This window comes from Euprymna scolopes, chromosome 13 (assembly GCF_053919585.1).
Source record: "Euprymna scolopes isolate OS-2025 chromosome 13, ASM5391958v1, whole genome shotgun sequence".
NCBI lineage: Eukaryota > Metazoa > Mollusca > Cephalopoda > Sepiida > Sepiolidae > Euprymna > Euprymna scolopes.
Window position 1 is genome coordinate 4588756 of NC_136494.1, and position 22775 is coordinate 4611530.

A 22775-nucleotide genomic window follows, 5' to 3' on the forward strand; every position below is an offset into this window, starting at 1 on the left:
GACAATTGAAGAGATGAAAGAGGCTGTGACGAGGATCATTTACATGCTCACACAAAAGAACCTTCATGGGGAATTCTAGAAGTTGTTGGAACAATACAACAAGTGCATTGCAGCCGGAGGAGATTACTTCAAAGATGATTAGAGTTTTATGTGTGTACTATCAATAAAAGTGCCTGTATGAAAAAAGTCTGGAAATTTATTGACAGCACTTTGTATATTAAATGGGACACTTACAATTTAAAACAAAGAGAATCCCCTTTGGATTGTCTGACTCTGGCCGGAGATATTTTCAACCCTTTCACTGAGGAAGACGTGGGATGGGGATGATATTTGTAGTGACTTTTTTTTATCAACCCTTTTGGTCTGAAACAAACTGAAATACATTTTCTTGGCCTTTAGACTAGTTTCAAAGTGTAGTATCTGTTCTGTTCTTTATTGAACGAGAAAATCCATATGATACAATAATATTGTTGGGTCTTATTTCATGCCAAATATGCATAGAATGGAAATATTTATAAGCACAGCAACAATATAACTGATGAAGGAAAACTGGAATTTCCACAGACCCCACTAGTTAAATGCAAATGCATAAAAGATATGAAACGTACCTTTTGAGGTTTTCGAACTCCAAGTTTATAGGACTGTTCAGATGATTGTAAACTAAATATAAAGAAAAATACAAATCAGTCATTTCAATAAATTTATGTATTATATATATATATATATATATATATATATATATATATACACACACACTAGCAAAAATGATTGCTTATATCTATTATATAAAAGGAACTTTTTGTGTGTATGAGTTTGTACCCTATGGACTCAAAAACGGCTGGACCAATTTTCAGGAAATTTGACATAGATGTACTTTATGCGACTGAACATGTTCTTAGATGGTTTTGTATCAGAATGTCTTTGATAAGTATCAATAACTGAAATAAGCCGATGAAAGAAGGAACAAGCGATTTTAACCAAAGTTTACAGTTTAACATCACAAGTGTATTTGAGTAGTTTTATTACCACACAATTCGAAAGGCCCTGCATATAAAATCAACAGTAGGTTTTTTGATATGACAGGAGCGCATTCGAAATGAAGGTTTCTGTTTAAAGCACAATTCCACCATGATACTTGACTTTTGCATTTTAAACTTTAATTCAAGCCATTATATATAAAATAATTTGATAAAATCAATAGTAAATTGTCTAGTGCTGTGTAAACTACCATGTATTGTGCATTGTGGTGAAGCATGTGAAGCTTCTATCGAGTGTACCACGATGGATTCCCAACTAGAGTAGACAATTAATTTGATTGAAAAATGGGCGATTTCACCAATTTCGATGACAATAAAAATATGGGAGTGTGAAACATTTGTTGATCATCATTCAATCCTGGGCAACATGGGTCTCCCTGCTAATATATATATATATATATATATATATATATATATTACTTTCTATGCTTCACTGTATAAAATGCGGAGTTTTTTTTTTTTTTTTTTTTTTTTTTATTACATTTTCACCCCAAACAAGGCACATTGCCACTTTGGTGTAGGGGGCTACTATCAGGGGAAACATCTACTGGGGTACTATGTAGGGATTAGGGCAGCGAGATGTTGGTTCACGTTGCACTTGAACTTATGCATGTCAGTACAGTTGGGGAAGCAGTGACCCGGAATGGAATTCCAAAGTCTAGCAGTTCTGGGGAAGAAACTACTGGAGTAGAAGGATCTTTTACATCTAGGGATCTCTACAGTGTGGGGGTGGGATTTTGCAGCTTGTCGGGTCTGTCGAGGGTGTTCACGTCGTGGGGGCACAAGTGCTTGCAGTTCTTCAGAGCATTCACCATTATAATACTTGTAGAACAGGCAGAGGGATGCAACGTTTCGACGATGGGACAGAGGCTGGAGTTTTGATGCCAGTTTAGGGCCTATCAGATTTGCGACTCTCTTTTGAACCCTGTCAAGGAGCGAGAGACTAGTAGCCGATGCACCGGCCCAAATATGACAGCAATACTCCATACATGGGCGAATAGTGGCCTTATAGAGGTACAGGATACTTTCGGGTGTTAAAAGTTTTCTAGCACGGTAGAGAGAGCCCACCTTCCTTGCAGCGGCCCAGGCAATGCGCTCGATGTAACTGTTCCAACTCATGTTTCCAGTGAACGTTAGGCCAAGGAGCTTGAGAGACGTACTCTCAGATAAAGAGTCGTTGGCCATTGCTATAGGTGGTAGAGAAGGTTTCTTGTAATTATTGAATGAAACCAGTTTTGTCTTGGTGGCATTGAACGTGACCATCCATTTTTGTCCCCATTCCACTACTGATTGGAGGTCATCCTCTACTGTTTCTGCCATTACTTTAGATATATGTTCGTTTGTTTTCCTGTCGTGCCTGCTATAGAGTGTGGTGTCATCAGCATATATCCCCATCTCAGAGGTAATCTTGTCGGGGAGGTCATTTATGAATATCAGGAACAGCAGAGGTCCCAGGATAGATCCTTGGGGCACTCCCGCATTTATATCATATTGTTTAGATGTACGACCGTCGAGGACAACCTGGATTTTTCTCTTATCTAAGAAGGATTTAATTATGTTAAGTATTCTACCAGTGATACCGTAAGATCTAATCTTCCTGAGGAGACCCTCATGCCATACCCTGTCAAAAGCCTTAGATATATCTAGAGCTACCGCTCTTCCCTCTCCCGCTTTGTCCAGTGAATGGTATATGCGTTCAGAGATTACAGTGAGGATGTCTGCCGTGGAACGGGCTTGTCTAAATCCATATTGACGGTCGGTCAGAAGTTTAGCATCTGTAAGGTGCTGGACTAGAGCATGGTTAATTAAGGTCTCAAATATTTTGGCAAAAAGTGGGAGGAGGCTAATAGGGCGATAATTTAATGGGTCAGTTCTTTCGCCAGAATTCTTGAATTGAGTTCAACTCAAAGTTTATTTATACCCAATTGTCACAATCGGTTGTTATTAGCAAACTCAACACTTACATTATACACTGCTGATCAAAATTTAAGGCAACTGAAAAATCTTTAAAAAGAAACCTTTTTTTAAGGATAGATCTTAAACTCTTTCGACTTAAGATTACTAATACTACAATCTAAAAGTTTATGGAAACAAAAAGGTACATTCCAAAACTTATTCAAAAATTTGCATTTTTATTGAATTAGGCTTTTCACACATGATCAAAATTATAATACCAAGGGCATAAATTGTTAGATTTATGGTAATTCTAATGTTTTTAGTTCAGTTAGAGATTAGCAATTCCCGTGTAAAGGTATTACCATGCCTAAAGCAAGAAAACTAACCGAAGTTGAGCGCTCTCGAATTCTAGGATTCCATAAGCAAGGTTTGTCACAATGAGCGATAGCAGCTAAGGTAAATCGCAGTAAAACTGTTATTTGCAACTTTCTAAAGAACACTGAGAATTATGGAAAAGCAAAATCTTTTGGTAGCCCCCCCCCCCCCCCCCCCCAAAAAAATTTCTCCTGCATTGAGTTGGAGAATCAGACGGGTTGTTATGAATGACAGGACTTCCTTCTAGTCAAATTAAGGCGGTTACAGATGCTGATTGCAGTCCAATAACCATCAGACGACACTTATAACAAAAATGTATTGTAAATAAAAAGCGTAAACAAATTCCTCAATTGCTTCCACGTCACAAAGTGGACCTCTTAAGATTTGGTCATGAATACCAAACCTGGGACGTTGAGAAGTGGAAGAAAGTCCTGTTTTCTGATGAAAACATTTCAATTTAGATGGTCCTCATGGCTTCCAGTGATATTGGCATAACAAAAACATGCCCCTTGAAATTTTTTTCCACATGTCAGTGGTGGACGGTCCATAATGGTATGGGGGTGCCTTTTCTTACGGAGGGATGATAGAGCTCCAGGTGGTGCAGGGTTGTCAGAAAGCAGCTGGTTATGTTAACATGCTACAAAAAGCATCTTTGATGATGGATGAATTTGTGTAGGGATGAATGGTTATTCAAACAGGGTAATACTGCAATTCACACTGCAAGACAGACCTTGAGCTTTCTACAAGAAAATGGAATCCATTTCTTGGGACATCCTGCATGCTCACCAGACTTGAGCCCAATTGAAAATGTTTGGGGATGGATGACAAGAGAGGTTTATTGAAATGGCAAACAATATTCAACAAAAAATGAACTTCGTGAAGCCATCTTTAGAAACTGGAGCAGGATCCCCCGCACCTTAATGGTAACCCTTATTTCTAGCATATCCCAAAGAAATTTTGAAGTCATCAAAAGCAGTGGAGGTAGAACTCCTTAAGTTTGATTGTTGAATGTTTTCATACATTTTTCATATACTTTTTGTACAATAGAATTTTTGTCTCTGGTCTTATAATTTTAATCATGTGTAAAAATTCTAATTTAATAAAAATGTAAATTTTAAAAATAAATCTTTGTAATGTAGCTTTTTGTTTCCATAACCTTTTAGATTGTAGTATTGGTAACCTTAAGTCGGACGAGTTTAAAATCTATCCTTAAAAAAATTTTTTTAAGTGGTCTTAAATTTTTGATGAGCAGTGTATAACAAAACTATGCAATCATAGAAAGAATACTTTCACTAGTTAATTTAATAAATTTCGTTAAGTTTTGGAACTATATTAGCTACGTTAAAAAAAAAAGAAAAAAAAAAAAAAGAACAGTGCTAAACCTAACTTAACTTTTGTTTGTCATTCACCTCTGCAATGCTTAGCCCATTTCTTCACGTGCAAAACCAAATAAACTTTACATTATTTACTGACCTTGAATATATTGCCATTATGACCATAATGAACAATCCCACGTAGGCAGCAATTCGATCACTATTTGGAAATGGAAATGTAGCAGTTGGTCTGCAGATGTAAACTATACTGCCATTCAACAGAGAATGGCTTTTTTCGATAATTGCATAAAGTTCCGTTTCATCCGTAGCATAATTTTTCGGCTGTATCGTTTCAAGCAATGGAACTGCAAGAAAAGCATACATATTAAAATCAAGAAACTGGGATAGTTTTCAGGAGAAATGAAGAAAAAAAAAAAATTATAAAATCTGCTTATTTAACAGTTATTTTGTCAGGTTTTCAAAGTCAGACCCAAATACCAATCTGTTTGACATGTTGATATTTGATTTAGTCCAACCTATTTCTCATATCTTTTTTACATAACTCTTTTAAAACTTAAATTTCATCTGTGGTATAATTCTTTTGGCTGCATCGTTTCAAGCAATGAAATTGGAAAAAACCCTACAAAACTGAAAATAAAAAAAACAAACAAGAAAAAACAGGAAAACAAGAGTAAAAATTATTCTTTCCCTACTTCTGCAGTAATCCATAAGACAAACCCGTTTCGCAAAAAATTCTACCCCTCCAATGTACAAATTTCTAGATACTAAAAAGCTGTTTACTCTAAAAGATTTGTCCTTTGGCCTGCTAGACATTGGAATTCCTTCTGTTACCTGCTTCCTTGACAGTCATAAAATGCAGGAATTTAAATGTAATGTAAATTAACATCTTGCTCATCTTCCCTTAGATCCTAAATAGTCGCTACTTACATCCAAGTGGCAACATACCTTGTTTGGAGTGAACATAACTAAAAAAATAATAAACTAAAAAAATAAATTATAATCTTCACTAGCTTTTTTAAAAACAAAACTACAATTTTCATCTGTGGCGTAATTTTTTAGCTGCATTATTCCACACAATGGAACTAGAAGGAAAAAAAAAAAAAAAAAAAAAAAAAGCTGAAAAAAAGAAAAAACAGGAAAGCACATTGTGCAATTATTCCATTCCTTTCTTCCTTCTGCAATAATCCATAAGACAAACACAGATATTCTAGTCAAGTTTTCTATGCAAATATTGCTGTTGGATGATGTTAATTTTAATTATTACATAAATCCAGTCATTTGTCCAAACAACCATCTTTGTTTTCTCAGACAATAACTAACAATAAAGTGGTGGAGGTTAAGTGGTTAATGACTGGAGACTTGGGTGTGCCAAGTTTAAATCCAGTTTATTCCACTGAAACAATTTCACTAAGGATGTTTGCAACCTTCATATGGTCCCTCCTGATACTACCAGATGTCTTTCTAGAAATAATTCTAACTAGAAAGATATCGGGGAAATGAATGCCAACAATAATCATCTGATTCATTTGCAATGAATGATGCTTAATAACAACGAGCAAGGGAGATCACTAAAAACTTATTACAAAAGAACAGAACTCATCTGAATACAAGGGAGATAACTTAACAGATGAGAGGTGTATTTCAGAACATTATCAAGCAAACAGCGTCATAAAAAGAAAGTAACTTATTAGAGATAATTAAAGAACATTAAATACATCTAAAAAAGTGATAATTTGTTTTATGGCATATCAACCGTTTTAGAGATATTTAGTGCTGAAACATAATAAAAAAGATTATTTCAGCTGTTTTATGGCATATAAACAATTTTTAGATTATTTAGTACAAAAAATCAAAAATTTGTCCCCTCCATGCCAAGGAATGGTCTCCGTGCAAATTATAATAGAGTTGTCTTCAAATCAAACGTCAGCAGATTCCTGTCCTCAATTATCCCCACACGTAACCAAACTTTGTCCATTCCATTAATCATTGTCAATCTTCTCATAAGGTTCTTCGTCTTAACTGATCATTCATTCTCATTAACCTCAAGTGGTTTTCAGACTTGATAAATGGTGACCCAAAACTGTGCTTGAGAGAGAGAGAAAGAGATATATATATATATATATATATATATATATACAGTGATGATCATATTTATTGGCACGGTAAAATAAGTTAAATTTTGTCTAATAAATTCTAAAAAAGGGATTAAATTAAAGAAAATAACAAAGTATATTATGTATTTTTAACTGGCCTTTCCGATGCAGCAATCGGATTTTAGAAAAAATAAATAACAAAGGAACAACAAACATAATTGCAAAAAACCCGTGTTCAAAATTATTGGCACGGCTTTGTTTTTCTTTTAGTATCAGTATAATATCAATCAATTTCCGGTTTACGTGCTTTCTGAACTTTTTTATAGCCATATTATGCTTGTTTAACGCTAATTCAGTGAATAATTTTTTTCAGATAATTTTTAGATAGCGATTTATTTAAACTATTATAAGTGACTAAATTATAATTTTCAATCGCCATGGTTAAAACTAAGGAACACAGCGAAGACGTCAGGAAGCTTGTTGTAGCATGCCATACCAATGGGGAGGGCTATGATAAGATTTCAAAGAAGCTAAACCTTCCCAAATCCACTGTTAGAGCCATAATAAACAAGTTCAAATCGCAAGGCCACGTTATGAGTTTAGAGGGTAGAGGGAGAAAAAGGATTCTTTCCCCAAGAGATGAACGGAAAATTGTTCGACAAGTAAAACAAAACCCAAGGATCTCTGTTGGGGAGATTGTTGATGAACAGAGCACCTCTGGAGTGAATGTATCTCGACATACAGTTGGTAAAGTTTTGAAGAGAGCTGGTTTAAAAGCATGTCGTCCGAGAAAGACTCCCTTATTGAAGCCTATGCACCTGAAAGCAAGGCTAGCCTTTGCAAAACGTCATATTGATAAAGATGTTGCATTCTGGAAACGTGTTCTATGGACTGACGAAACGAAAATAGAGTTATTTGGCCATAATAAAGTGTCTTATATTTACAGAAAATCTGGCGAAGCTTTCCTGTCTAAGAACACCATACCCACAGTGAAGCACGGTGGAGGCAGTTTGATGTTTTGGGGATCCTTTGCTGCCTCTGGACCAGGGCGACTTGTTAAGGTCACAGGTAGCATAAAAAAGGAAGATTATGTTAAAATATTGGATGAAAACCTGAAAGACTCTGCTAAAGAGCTCTCACTTGGTCGTCGTTGGTGGTTCATGCAAGATAATGACCCAAAGCATTCGGCTAAACTGACTAAGAAATGGCTTGAGGACAATCATATTAATGTTTTGGAGTGGCCATCACAAAGCCCAGACCTTAATCCAATTGAAAATTTATGGAGAACATTAAAATTGAGGGTAATGCAAAGGAAGCCTAAGAATCTTATTCAATTGGAGGATTATTGTCAGGAAGAGTGGGCTAAAATTACTACTGAAGAGTGCAACAACTTGGTTGTAAACTATGAAAAGCGACTGAGGAAGGTAATCAAGGCCAAAGGCTATACAATTGATTATTAAATAAATCGTGCCAATAATTTTGAACATGGGTTTTTTGCAATTATGTTTGTTGTTCCTTTGTTATTTATTTTTTCTAAAATCCGATTGCTGCATCGGAAAGGCCAGTTAAAAATACATAATATACTTTGTTATTTTCTTTAATTTAATCCCTTTTTTAGAATTTATTAGACAAAATTTAACTTTTATTTTACCGTGCCAATAAATATGATCATCACTGTATATATATATATATATATATATATATATATATATATATGAGAGAGAGAGAGAGAGAGAGAGAGAATTTTTTTAAAAGCCAAAAACAATGCAGAGAAAGACCGGAATCATGAAAGTAAAGAATTGAAAAACAAACAAATGTAGACAGGTATGCTTGAGTAGAGGAGTACCTAGCCGTTTATTTGTATCATTCTTCACCTCAATGTATAATTATTTATAACCAAGTTGCTGGTATGTCCGGTGTATGTAAAGTCCGTGGGTGGTATAGAACTTTGATTAATTTTGAGAGAAAGGGAACTCTCTTTTTCAAAATAGAAGCCATCTTGAATCTACTTTTGATAAAAATTACATAAATACTAAATTAAATAAATCAACCTCAAATAATATTTTTAAATAGAACAATGAAGACAATTTTATTACCGCAAATAATTAACATGGAACTAATTATTAAAATAGATTTTCTTTACTGTAATATACAAATGAGGTTATTCTTTGAATGTAGATTCATTTAAAAACATAGTATATATATAGAAATCATACTAGAATATAAATGTGCAAATGTGTTTGCTAATCGTATGAAAATTGCATTTGTGAAATGGTGTACTTTTGTACATATTAATCAAATTGTGGACAAACAGAAATACAACTTTATAATAAAAGATTCAAACAAGCAAGAAAGGATGCCCAGGTGATTCACAGAGTTTTATAATTAGAGAAAGAGAGACTTACCATCGAGAGGAGGTTCACTTGCTAGCGCAGACCACGTAAGGAATACAACATAAAGAGATATAACAGAAGACTGCAACAAATTTGCATTCGGATTACCTGAAAAATAAGATACAACAACACACATCATTAAACTAAGCATATTATTTATATTGTTCAAACTGCTGTTTTCATCTTGAGTGTTATTTTAACATTTCGGTTGATGTAACCTACGACCTTCTTCAGCAAGTACCCATGGTGTACAGATAAAATACTCTGTAGAATTTAGATACAACATAATCGTGTTGAAATACAGATTCTCATCAGATCAAAGTTAAGCAACGTGGAACCTGGCCAGTACCAGACGGGTGACCATTTGAGAATGTTCAACGCTTTATGTCATCTTCCTGTGACAGGGATATACATGCGGTTAGGGATAACTTATGAATTTGATAGTCCCTATAAACTTTCTCCATTCGAGGAAGCCAGCATAGTTCATCCAAGGCTAATACAAAAGTAGGTATTGGTTAAAATTTATGTGCAAGTTACACTCTTCTTATGGTTCAATGCATCAGTGCAGACGAAACTCAAAATACAATTGCAAATTACTTAAGACTTCCACCCAATCATGGCTGACGGAACCGAGAGCATGCTATGGATTAAAAAGGGTTCCGTTTAAAATTCTGTGTAGATTCCCGAGTTCAATTAAAAGATTCCTGACTTAAAGATTCCAGAGTTCGACAAGATACAGCTGAGGAAGGTTGGAGGTTATATCAACTGAAACATTGTGAAAATTAAATTCAAGATGAAACCAGTAGTTGGAAGAATCCGAACAAAGCCTGTATTTATTAATTACTTTAACTGTTAAAGTTTAAACGTATCAGCTGAATAGATAAAAATAGATTTTTTAAAAATGACTGCTACTTACGGCTGGTTGTGCACGGTGCTAACGTAAGGAAGGAAAGTAGAGCACAAAGGCCTGTATTGATTCCGATAAATATCTTGTTGACATCACAGCCATTGATACGAGTGTACATCATGAATAAAAGAATGATGCCGGTGAGAGCTAGGATGTAGAAAAATGTGCTGCATATCCACGTACCTAGAATTGAACAAAAAAAGGTAACATGCATAAAGTGCATCAAAACAGCATTAAAACAAGAAATTTTCAATCGAAACACTGGTCCCTGTATTTATAAACAATCAAATAAAGATAATTGCCTCTTAATCCAGAGATTAAATATTAGTGTTGAGACGATTGATTGGAATTAAGAATTGGAAAAAAATCAGCATTTTTTAGGGTATCAGTATCAAAAAAAATATTCGTTCCTATTTTTCAATAAAATTCTTCAAATTGATTTTTTTTAATTTTCCGTTGCTGACCTTAGTCATAAATTAATATTTATTGATTTTAAACAATAGATAAAATGTTAAGTATTTATTGATTTAAAACAAATGATAAATATTTATATATATTTAAAAAATTAATATTTATTGATTGTAAACTAATAATGACATTAATATATATAGATTTTAAATTAATTGTAAAATTATTAATATTTATTGATTTTAAACTAATGACGTAATTTAAAATCAATATATATTAATAATGATAAAATGATAAATATTAAACTAATGACAAAAGAATAAATATTGATTTTAAACTAATGATAAAATGATTAATATTGATTGATTTTTAAACTAAGGATAAAATGATTAATATGTAATGATATTAAACTATGAGCAAAATAAAAATCCATAGATTATCTCATATAAATGTATTTTTACCTTTGCGAAAATATACGCCCATATTATATGGGTTTTATGTTAATTGAGAAATTAAAAAAAATATATATATAAAACCAAAATGTTTACAGGTTAAAACAAAAACTAGTATCAATAATTGTATATGAATCTGTAATTGTATTGGAATCATCCCATCATTACTATAGATTGCTCTGCAAAAAAAAAGAAAAACAAAAAAGCCGGACATGTTAATAAACAATTAAATAAGGGGAGATAATTCTCTTTAAAATTAAAAGGTACTACCACAAAAACAGGATATGTTCAATGTAAATGCTAGTTCCTGATTTCAAACTATCAAGGGAGATAATTCTCTTTAAACAGAGTTCTGTTATTGTACCTATTTACAATGCCTCCCCACGGGACAGAGTTAGACACCAGGGTCGTTTTTTAACGTGGAGAAAAGGTACAAAAATAAAAAAGAAAAAAAAGAAATGGAAGTGCCGCATCTGAAGAACAGATACTACACTTTGATCTTGGCCAATTGTAGCAAAGTTAAAAAATTTAAATATTGAATTTTAAGTGGAACCAATGCTATCTACTGAATTGTCATGTCGGAGTAATGAAAATTAATAATTATGAAAACCGATAAGATAGAAAATTAATTATTAATAAAAATAGTTTTGGAAGACAATTAGCAAAAATTAAGTTTTGAAAAATTGCCAAAGATTTTAAGTTTTCAGAAAATATTCACCTCCTTTTTGTTACAATTAGAACTCCTGTTTTTTGTTGTTTTTTTTTTTTTTTTGCAAAACTCAATTTTCGCTAATTGTCTTCGAAAACTAATTAATTTTCTACATTGTTTTTCGTAATTTTTGGATATGTTCATTACTGTGACATGACAATTCAGCAAATAGCATTAGTTTCACTTGAAACTCAATAGTTCAATCTTTCAATTTTGAAAATGTTCATGTAATTTTTATTTAGTTTTAGACATAGAGAGTTAGAGAAACTCTTGACAGTTGTAGACAGACAAGTGTTTTTTATGAATGTTTCGCAAGGAGGAAAGGACTATAGATTGAAGCTCAGTCAAGCACTTGTCATGAAAGTAATGATAAAGCAGAGATAGAACTTTTCTTCTGAAGTATAAAAACCTCTGAAAACCAGAGTTTTCATCAGCAGAAAAACATTTCATATATTATAACATCTTGAGACACGATGACAGCCACCTTCAATGACTTCACATCAATACAGAGTAACATTTTATATAGCTATTTAAATTCCAATATATAATTATATTTGTGTGTGTGTATGAGTTTGTTCCCTATGAACTCCAAAACAGCTGGGCTAATTTTTATGAAATTTTATACAAAGGTACTTTATGTGCCTGACAGCGTTCTTAGATTCTGTATAGGAATGTGTTCTAATATGGGAGTGTGAAACATTCATTGATCATCATTCAATTCTGAGCAAGGTCGGGTCTCCCTGCTAGTATATATCTCCTATATAATAAAATGACTGCAGAAATTCCCCTCTGGACCAACATAGCGTAGGTTTGCCACAACAAATAGCACATACAATTTCAATACATCTAGGCTCTAATAGACAATCACAACATCTTTAGAGGAAAGTGTCCCTATTTTTCTCTAAATAGTCAGCCCTACCACTGATACCAGTTGTCACCTGAACTAATTCTACATTTTCAACAGAATCTGTGATTACACAGATCGTAACTAACTTATAGCTACATAGATCTAGCATAATCTTTCCAATTTCTGATTCATAAATAATACAGATTCCCTTATCTGTCCATTCTGATTGGCCAAGACCTGACATATTCCAGATTACAATTCATAAATGAACGCTTCAGAAAGTTTACAATATGGCGCCGCTCTCTACAGGAAGCAATAGTGCTAAGAAAAAAAAAAATAAATAAATAAACAAATACAAACATTAACCACTCATAAACAGAAAATTAAATACTGATAACCTTACAATTATCCTAATGTTTATTAGATACTGGCAACTTTTACAGAATTCATTGTGCATAAGCAAACAAAAAATACAAAACATTTTTTAACAATCGATAATCGCACACACATGTATCTTTTACATCTTTCTTACTTTCCTTCCTTGTGGTTGTCGGTGTATCATACTGTAACATAAATACTGGAATATATGTGCACAAGTAAAAGACAGACACACACACACACACAACGTCTTCTATCACTAACTGCACAAACAAAAGTATATCAACTTCTAAACATGAAGCAATTCAACTAAAAAACCTATAGATTAAATACTGGAACCATGACACAATTTAATAAGCCGAGTTATAACAAAAGCTTTCAGAATTATTGGCATTTTACCACACATTGATAACTCTTTCCTTCCGCAAACGGACAAAAAATAACGTCAACAAACACACTTTTCTTGCACAGATGGAACACTCAAAAATGTAAACACAGCTTTGGTTTGCTAATGTAAATATGCACAAAATACCTACACGCCAATATCTTCTACACCCTTCAAGAAAAAAGGTCGAAAAATTTTTACAGGTACCAATATTTAATTTTCGAGTGATAATCTACCCTTACAAGATGCTGTTTTTGTTTTTTGCATTTACTATTCCTGCTGACGATTTGATTTAATTTTATTCACCGATTACCTATACTTAAAAGCTGTTATCATGTTGACACTTTCTTTTTAGAACAGAATAAATGCTTACAAATAAGTTAAAACACTAAAATATTATGTAGGTAGGTTTTAAAGTAAATTTCATTATCTACAGAAACATTTGTTATATATTTGTTTTTTACCACTTTTACTTTTTTTCTGACTGATTATCGAGACTGCAAAGATGTTAACTTTTTTCCCCCTTTTTTTTTTATTACCATGATGGGATTATTGCGGCATTATTTAGAAAAACCATTCACATGCAGAAGGTACGGTGTCTTTTTTTTTTTTTTTTTATATATATATTGTTTTAAGTTAAAAAGATGACAAAACTGGAATTTTATTTATTACTATTGGAAGATTTGAAAAGAGGAAGACCTGAACAATCAACAAAAAGAGCCACAACTACTACCACTGATTTTGATCACTCTAAAGAGTTAATATACAGTGAGAATCCCTAACTTTGAAAACTTCTAATGGACCATTTTTCATACATTTTCTTATTCAAACGGATTTACGCATTCCCTTAATTGCTTTTTTCGGAATCAAACAGTACCTGCGGATTATGCCCCAAACCACCACTAATCGCCAGTGAAAACCAGATTACTTCATTCTGGCCACAGCCGCCAGTGGCCATCAACAACAACTGTAGTTGAATTTTTTTTACGAGGGAGGGCATCATGCTTTCACCAGGCAATGCTGGTTAATGGGTCCTGCTAGTATCCATTAACACGTGTTTCGTCTACGACTCATGAGTTATAGACGATGAAACACGTCAGTGGATAAATATATTAAAAAAAAAAAAAAAAAAAAAAAAAAAAGAAAAAAGAAAAAAAATTAAATTAAAATATATATGCCGCTCCTCATTTGGATGTACCAAACTGGTCAAAGAGAAAATTATTCCCAACTCACATTTAGGTAAAAATGCACTATCGTAGAATTCATTCAAAAAAGTATTGCAAAAATAAAAAACAAAAAGCATCTATATATATATATAAGAAAATTTTTTTCTGCAAACATGGATTATAACACTTTTTGGATTGCTACACACATTTTGGATTTTAATTTCAGTCTGCATGTCAATAGCATAATTCCTGAGTTTTCCAATGGGAATATTATCTTTTCGTATTGATAATACTCTATCTCTCCATATCTTTTAATCTGGTTTTTAATCCTTGACTTTTAATTTATCCTTTTATTTCTTACCCCCCCCCTCCATTTTATAAATCATCCTTCGTACAGAAAGTGTTTTTGCATTTATAACTATTTTTCATATAATGCTGTTTCAATTAATTTATTTATTTTCATATAATGCTGTTTCAATTAATTTAAGTACCAGCAAATTCAAAGGTTTGCCAGAATATTCATTTGCTAATATCTTTCTTCTGATGAGAAGAACGCATTTCTTTTAAACTCCGCAGATTAAGGAAATGTCAATATACCTTTTTGGAGTATCTTGTCTAACAAATAATGTAAAATATATTTTTACAGTCTTTAAATTTTTTCTTCTATAACAAGCTCTATTTCCTATCTTTGTTGTATTGAGCTTCTTTATTTGGTGGGGATATCTATATAAATACTAATATTTATAATAACTCTAAACTTACAGAATATATCGTCAAGAATGAGAGTTCAATAGAAACGTTTTAATTTGAATAAAATAAAATATGCATCAAATGCATTTGAAACCAAATCACAAAATATTAGGAAAATAAACAAATATTTTACTTGTTTGAAATTTATCACAAATATATTTCGGAGGTAGACTATTTGCCAAGAACTTTGCAGCTAATTCTACCCTTTGCGACAATGACCATCAACTCCCCATATTTCCTCCTATAACAGACAACATGCTATGCAACATAAAAATATCTGTGCGTGAGGTCGCCAAGCTAATCAAGAACCTTGACTCCAGTAAAGCAACTGGTCCCGACGGTATTCCAATTATAGTGTTAAAAAAATTACAACCAGAACTTTCCCCCATACTTTCCAAACTGTTTAAGCGTTGCCTTAAGGAGAAGTGCTTTCCAACACCCTGGAAAACCTCATCAGTATGCCCTGTATTTAAGAATTCAGGTGATAAGTTATCCCCCTCTCAGTACAGACCAATAAGTCTCCTGTGTGTCATGAGTAAGTTGCTGGAATCCACAATAAATAGAGAAGTAGTAAACCACCTCAGCAGAAATAACCTTCTTAGCGACACGCAATATGGTTTCCGCTCTGCTAGATCTACAGCAGATGTGCTAACGGTTATATCTCATAGGATTAGCGAATCTCTCAACAAAGGCTTCATTTCTAGGGCAATTGCTCTCGACATATCAAAGGCCTTCGATAAGGTTTGGCATAAAGGCCTACTACACAAGATTTCCAGCTACGGTATAACTGGAAATGTTTTCTCTATCATTAAGTTATTTCTCTCAGATAGGCTCATAAGAGTAGTTGTTGATGGGCAGAAATCAGAGGCCCACATTATTAATGCTGGAGTCCCTCAGGGGGTCCATACTGAGCCCAACTCTCTTCCTAATCTACATCAATGATCTCCGAAAACACATACTAAAATCTTTCGTTGACATTTATGCTGATGACACGACCATCTATAGCAACACATCAAAGGCCGTAAATGACAAAGTTCTCTCTAATTCTCTCTCCTCTGATCTTGAGCACGTGGTACAATGAGGGAAGAGGTGGCTGGTCACTTTTAATGCATCCAAAACCAAGCTTCTATCTTTACATCATCAACGCTCTGATCCCCATCTGGCATCAATTGAAATGGATGGCTCTTGTCTTGGAGAGGCTCCATGTTTTGACAAGCTTCTGGGTTTGACCTTTACTCCTGATCTGAAATGGATAACGTACATCAAATCTGTTGCCAGGGATGCTGGGAAAATGGTGGGATCCTTCTACCGCTCCAGACGATATCTCACTACTGATGCAATTCTCTATCTGTATAAAAGCCAAGTACATCCAAGGATGGAGTACTGCTGCCACATCTGGGCAGGAGCTGCTAAAAACAGCCTATCCTGCCTTGACAGAGTACAAAATAGACTGTGGTTTAGTGGGGGATGACCTTTTCTCTTCCCTGCAACCTCTCTCCCACAGAAGAGACGTTGCGAGCCGGTCTTTGTTTTATCACTATTTCCATGGCAGGTGCTCGTCTGAGCTCCAATCCCTCGTCCCCCCTCGCCAATCTTTCAAGAGAAACACCAGTCTGGCTGAAACTACTGTCAACAATTTTCCCCACTCTTTATCTGTGCCTAAATCAAAACGTAGATTCCATGAGCAAAGCTTCTTAGAACTGCACGCCAGTGGAACTCTCTGCCGCTTGCCTGTTTCCCACCTGACTACAACTTGGACATCTTCAAGTCCAACATAAACAAACTCCTGACAAACTGCCCCCTTAAGACACTATCAAAACCCCCAATACTAATGATTACTACAATACTATCTCATTGATTACTGTACACGCAATAACCCTTATCCCTGAGTGGCCTACGGACCTTGATAAGTGGTGATCTCCGTGTAAAAAAAAGGCTCCATCTTCAGTGTATTGTTTTGTTTCTTTTTTTTCTTCTTAATTACCATGTTGTAAATTTGGAGCAAGAAGTCTGTATAGAGCTGCGCGTTGTATCTGGCGATTGTATTTTGAAATGTTTGAACTGTGCGTAGGTAACGCGAGAATAATGTCAAGAATGAGAGTTCAATAGAAACGTTTTAATTTGAATAAAATAAAATATGCATCAAGTGTGCTTGAAACCAAATCACAACGTAATATTAGAAACAACACACTGAAGATGGAGTTTACCTCCGAAATATATTTGCTATAAATTTCAAACAAGTAAAATATTTGTTTATTTTCCTAATATTACGTTGTGATTTGGTTTCAAGCGCACTTGATGCACATTTATATATATGAATGAAATATTACGAGTGTGATCAAATGCATTTTCTCGTTTGGAATGAAAATTAACAATACAAAAAAGAAAAAATTAAGAAAAGGAGGAAAAGAATAAAAATGATGAAAAGAATTAACATATATATTACATAGAAAAATGCAAGCATGAAAAGTAATACGGCTATGGTTAAGCTTAGAAAAGTAAAAGACTAGTTGTTTAGTTGTTAAAACTGAAAAAGAAAAAGACGAGATATTCTAGTAAAAAATATAATTTATAACTTAAAAAATATTACAGCATTAAGAACGTGTTAAAAAATTTAACATTATATATAAATTTTTTGGCTGCAATATTACTTCATACAGAAACTGAGACACGTGCATGCGAATATTATGTTTTTTTTTCTAAACATTTCATTTCTTCTGAGTAAAAAAAAAAAAGATACTTAAGCTGAGATCGAAACAAATTTAAATACCAAATTTCAAGTCTGTGGATCAAAAATCCGTTGAAAGAAACTGAGACATGTGCATGTGAGTATTGTTTTCTAAACAGTTCATTTCTTACAAGTAAAAAAAAAAAAAAATACTCGCGCTGAGATTGAAACCAAAACCAGTGAGACAAGTATGATAACCATTACACCAGTGTAACACGATCTTTTAGGTGTTTTCAAACTATTCTTAACACGAGTAATGCGCAATGTGAACTATTCACGCATGCACATTCATGAAACCGAAAACAGAAAAAATCGAATGACCCTCCCCCACATACCAATTTTTACCTTTTAGCAGCCCTTTTTTCTGGATGAAAATGGATTAAAAAGTTTTTCGCATGTCTTAATATCCTATATACCAAATTTCAAGCCTGTAGATCAAACATTTTTGGAGTGTATAGGTTAAGTGTCCTCATATGCACAAATTCTCATATACACTTTATAAATTAAAAAAAATTTTCCAATGATTTTTTGTGTTAAAATAAAAAACAAATCAATGTATGTTTCACGTGTATCACAAACGTTTTCGATTCTTCATAGGATGATCATCAGATGAAAAAGCAAATGAACAAAAAAAGGAGGAAAAAAAAAATCGAATTTCAAAGGGTAGCTGTGAAACAGACACATGAAATCAGAAGAGACAGCAAGAAATTGCAGAATGCCAGAATTAATGTCACAGTATAAATTTGTATTACATTAAGCATTTTAAAATATTACTGCTTTCATTGGTAATATTAATTTTTGATTGTGTTTTAATGATGTTAACTTCAAGTATTTAAAATTCGTTTTTAAATTGGTTTCACAATGTATTATTTCAGTGTTATTATCTAAAATTCATCTCAAATTGGGAAGTCCAGACATTTTGCAATATAAACAAAACAAGAATGCAGTAAAAAAAAAAAAAAAAAAAAAAAAAAAAAGTTAAAGATAAAATGTTACTCTCCTACCTACCTGAATAGTTTTGTGTCTTAACTTATTTTAAAGCGTTTATTTACTTTGAAATACAAGTAATGTTGAGCCTTTAGTTAGAAAAAAATAGCTGACATTAGATGATTATGTGGGAGCCTTGATAATCGCTCAAAAATCGAAAATAATCAAGATATTCATAAAAACCCAGCCAATAAATAGCATGGTGATATTTAGCCAGATAAATAAAAAGAGTAACTTATCTGCCTTTGGTAACATTTATTTGTTATTTATTTTTTTGCAACTTTTTCGTTTTGTTGTCTATACTGCAAAATGCCCAAAATTTCTCTCATTAAAAAGGTTTTAATGAAAAAAATGTTGCCTAAACACACACACACAATCAGGGATCACACCAGAGATGCTCAATGAGGAAATATCTTTTCTCTTCCTGTTGAATAGTGCGCAAATGAGAACATTACATGGTTCAAAGCAGCAACTGAAGTACATGTTCCCGCACGCAAGTTCTATAGCAAACCCCACTCTTTCCAATGGTTTACTTCTACTTGCACAGCTGCCATTGCTCAAAGGCAGCATGCATACAGCAGACTTATTCGACATAAATCCAGTACAAATAGACAAAAGTATATAGAAGCTAGAAGCAGTTGTAAGAAGGAAATAGCCACAGCCAAGAGAGAATATACTGAAACCACCAGAAAACACATTGAGTGCAGAAATTAGCAACTCGTGATTTCTGGAAAATCTATAATAGCATAATAAATAATGGGCAATCAACAATCCAGCAATCTTGAAGTTGTTTGCATGGCAAACAAGAAGGATAATCTGCTTGCCTATCCGTTTTCCTCCAACTCTACCTTGGACCCAGCAAATCACTCCCTCCCAGATTTTTCTCTGCGGACAGAAACCATACTAGATGATCTGAAAATCACCCCCTCTCAAGTACATGATACCATAAAAAACCTAGACATGTGAAAAGCATGCAGACCTGATCTTATCCTAGCTGTACTATTACAAAAATGCTCCACTGAGATTGCTCCTGTTCTCTTTAAACTTTTCAACAAATGCCTTAACGAATCTTGTTTTCCTGACTGCTGAAAACTGCTTCTGTGGTACCAGTTTACAAGAACAAGAACTGTCTCATTAAATGATTACCCCATAAGCCTCCTTCCTCTTTTTCCAAAAATATTTGAATCCATAATTAGCAAAGCTCTAGTCCACTACCTCACAGTTGCTAAACTTCTGTTCAACCAACAATACAGGTTTAGGCAAGTCCGTTCTACTGCAGATATCGTAACTAATCTCTGAATGTATATACAATGCACTGGATAAAGCAGCGGAGGCTAGGGCAGTAACCCTAGTCCTTTGACAGGGTATGGCATGATCTTATGAAAATCAAATCCTATGGTATTGCTGGACGAATGCTTAACATCATTAAATACTTAAGAGAAGAATCCAGGTTGTCCTCGATAGTCGTATGTCAAAACAATAGGATAGAAATGTGGGTGTACCTCAAAAGTCAATCCTTGGCCCTTTATTATTTCTGATATTCATAAATGGCCTCTGATAAAATTGTCTCTGAGATGGGTAGCATGACACCATTTATAACAAACATGAGGGTAAGACGAATGAACATGTATCCAAGGCAATAGCAGAAACACTAGAGGAAAACCTCTATGGAACAAAAGTCGATGGTCATATTCAATGCTTCCAAGACTAAGTTTGTTTCCTTTAATAACTACAAGAAACCTGCTCAACCACTAATAGTCATGGCTAATAATACATTACCTGAAAGTACTTCATTCAAACTCCTCGGCTTAACATTCACAGGGAACAGGAGTTCGAACACATATATTGAGGGCATTGCTAAGGCTGCTGCAAAGAAGGAGAAAGTTACGCCCGAGAGTATCCTGTACCTTTACAAGGCCACCATTTGCTCATGTATGAAGTTTTGTTGTCACATTTGGGCTGGAGCATTTTTTATTTATTTATTTTTTTTATTTATTACATTTTCACCCGAAACAAGGCACATTGCCACTTTGGTGTAGGGGGCTACTATCAGGGGCAACAACTACTAGGGTACTATGTAGGGATTTGGGCAGCAAGATGTCGGTTCACATTACACTTGAACTTCTGCATGTCAGTACAGTTGGGGAAGCAGGGACCTAGAATAGAATTCCAAAGTCTAGCGGTTCTGGGGAAGAAACTACTGGAGTAGAAAGATATTTTATATCTAGGGATCTCTACTGTGTGGGGGTGGGATTTAGCTGCTTGTCGGGTTTGCCAAGGGTGCTTGCAGTTCACCAGAGCATTCACCATTAAAATACTTGTAGAACAGGCAGAGGGATGCAACATTTTGTCAATGGGACAGAGGCTGAAGCTTAGATGCCAGTTCAGGGCCTATCAGATTGGTGACTCCTTTGAACCTTGTCTAGGAACGAGAGACTAGTAGCAGATGCACCAGTCTCCCCCTCTTAGATTAAAAAAAAAAAAAAAGTCACCAACTATCAACTAGGCTTCAGCCTCTGTCCTATCGATGGAATGTTTCATCCCTCTGCCTGTTTTACAAGTATTTTAATGGTAGATGCTCTGACAAACTACAAGCCCTTGTACTCCCTTGACAGGAATACACCTGACAAACCCGACAAGCAGCAAAATCCCACCCTACACAGTAGAAATCCCTGGATGTAAGAAAGCCTTCTCTAATAGTTTCTTCCCTAGGACTGCTAGACTTTGGAATTCCCTTCCAGGTCCCTGCTTCTGACTATACAAACATGCAAAAGTTTAAGTGTTTAAGCTCAACTTCCTACATAGTACTAGTGTTGGGATGATTCCTAAATTTTTTGATTCCAGGAAAATGTTGATTAACAATTCCGATACCAAGTACAATTCAGATTCCGATTCCCGTGGAATTGTTGTTTTGAAATATACCATTATATAATCGAAAGTTTTTGTGTAGCAAAAAAAATGGAAATACAATTAAGGCAATTTCAAAAATGATTTGATTTTTTTTGTAAAATTTCTTTCATTGAAGATAAAAGTCAAAACAAATATTTTAACCAAGAATTAAACATGCACCATGAAATTAATAACAATCAATTTCAAGAGTTATTTTATATTAAAAAATATAAAGGAAAAGTCATGATTAATTAAAAAAAAATACAATAACATCAAATTTCAAGGGGAATAACAGGTTTTATCTTTTGATATTCATTTATTTTTGTTTTATTTCTATATTTTTTATTATATAATTATATATTTTATTACATAATTATATATTTTTATTATTTAAATATTTATTTTTATTATATAATCATTTACTTATCGTCCTTTAATGTTTATTCTTATTTAATGTCTTAATTTACCTCTTTATTTCTATATAAAAAGTAAATTTTTGGTAATTGTTTATTTCTATTATTAAATAAGAGTCACTTATTAAACTTTCGAAATCGCCTCCGCCTTAATGCTGTTTCTGACAACCTTTTCTTTATTTTTTGTTAGGGGTCGGGGAAACATTTCCCTAGGCTCACATCACGACTGTGATACCAGGCATCGGTGAATGTCAACCAAGCCCCTACAGTCTTTTAGTTGAATGGCTCTGAGTTACTAGTTAGTTTTCAAAGTTCAAAGGATTAAAATAAATAAATAAAAACTTTTTCCATTAATAAATTTTTCACATTTTTTTGTTTTTATTGTGCAAAAAAAGTTCCAAAGAAATGTTTAATTGCTTCATTCGCAGAATATTTTAATGAAATGTAAATTTCTACAGAAAAAAAAAACAAAAACAATTAAATTCACTTACCGCATTTATTTAACAGATAGCAAAATGATTATTTTCTTTTGTAGTTTTTGAAAGACCTTAAGGGGAACCGTCAATCAGCATAATATGTAGTTCTAACGTTTGTTTTTAGATACTTCAAAAACACTGACAGACTGTCA

At 33.7% G+C, this 22775-nt stretch overlaps 1 protein-coding gene across 2 annotated transcripts in view; it reads right to left on the bottom strand.

Annotated features, from left to right (window-relative positions):
- LOC145291924 (serine incorporator 5-like) overlaps nt 1-22775 on the bottom strand; it is a 317833-nt gene that overhangs the window by 21361 nt on the left and 273697 nt on the right. For both annotated transcript variants that reach the window (XM_080137782.1, XM_080137781.1), the window contains 4 exons: nt 10045-10218; nt 9141-9236; nt 4782-4986; nt 609-660 (listed from right to left, as the gene is read on the bottom strand). In XM_080137782.1, the coding sequence (XP_079993908.1) occupies nt 609-660; nt 4782-4986; nt 9141-9236; nt 10045-10218 (527 nt within the window). The remainder of the gene's footprint in view (nt 1-608; nt 661-4781; nt 4987-9140; nt 9237-10044; nt 10219-22775) is intronic.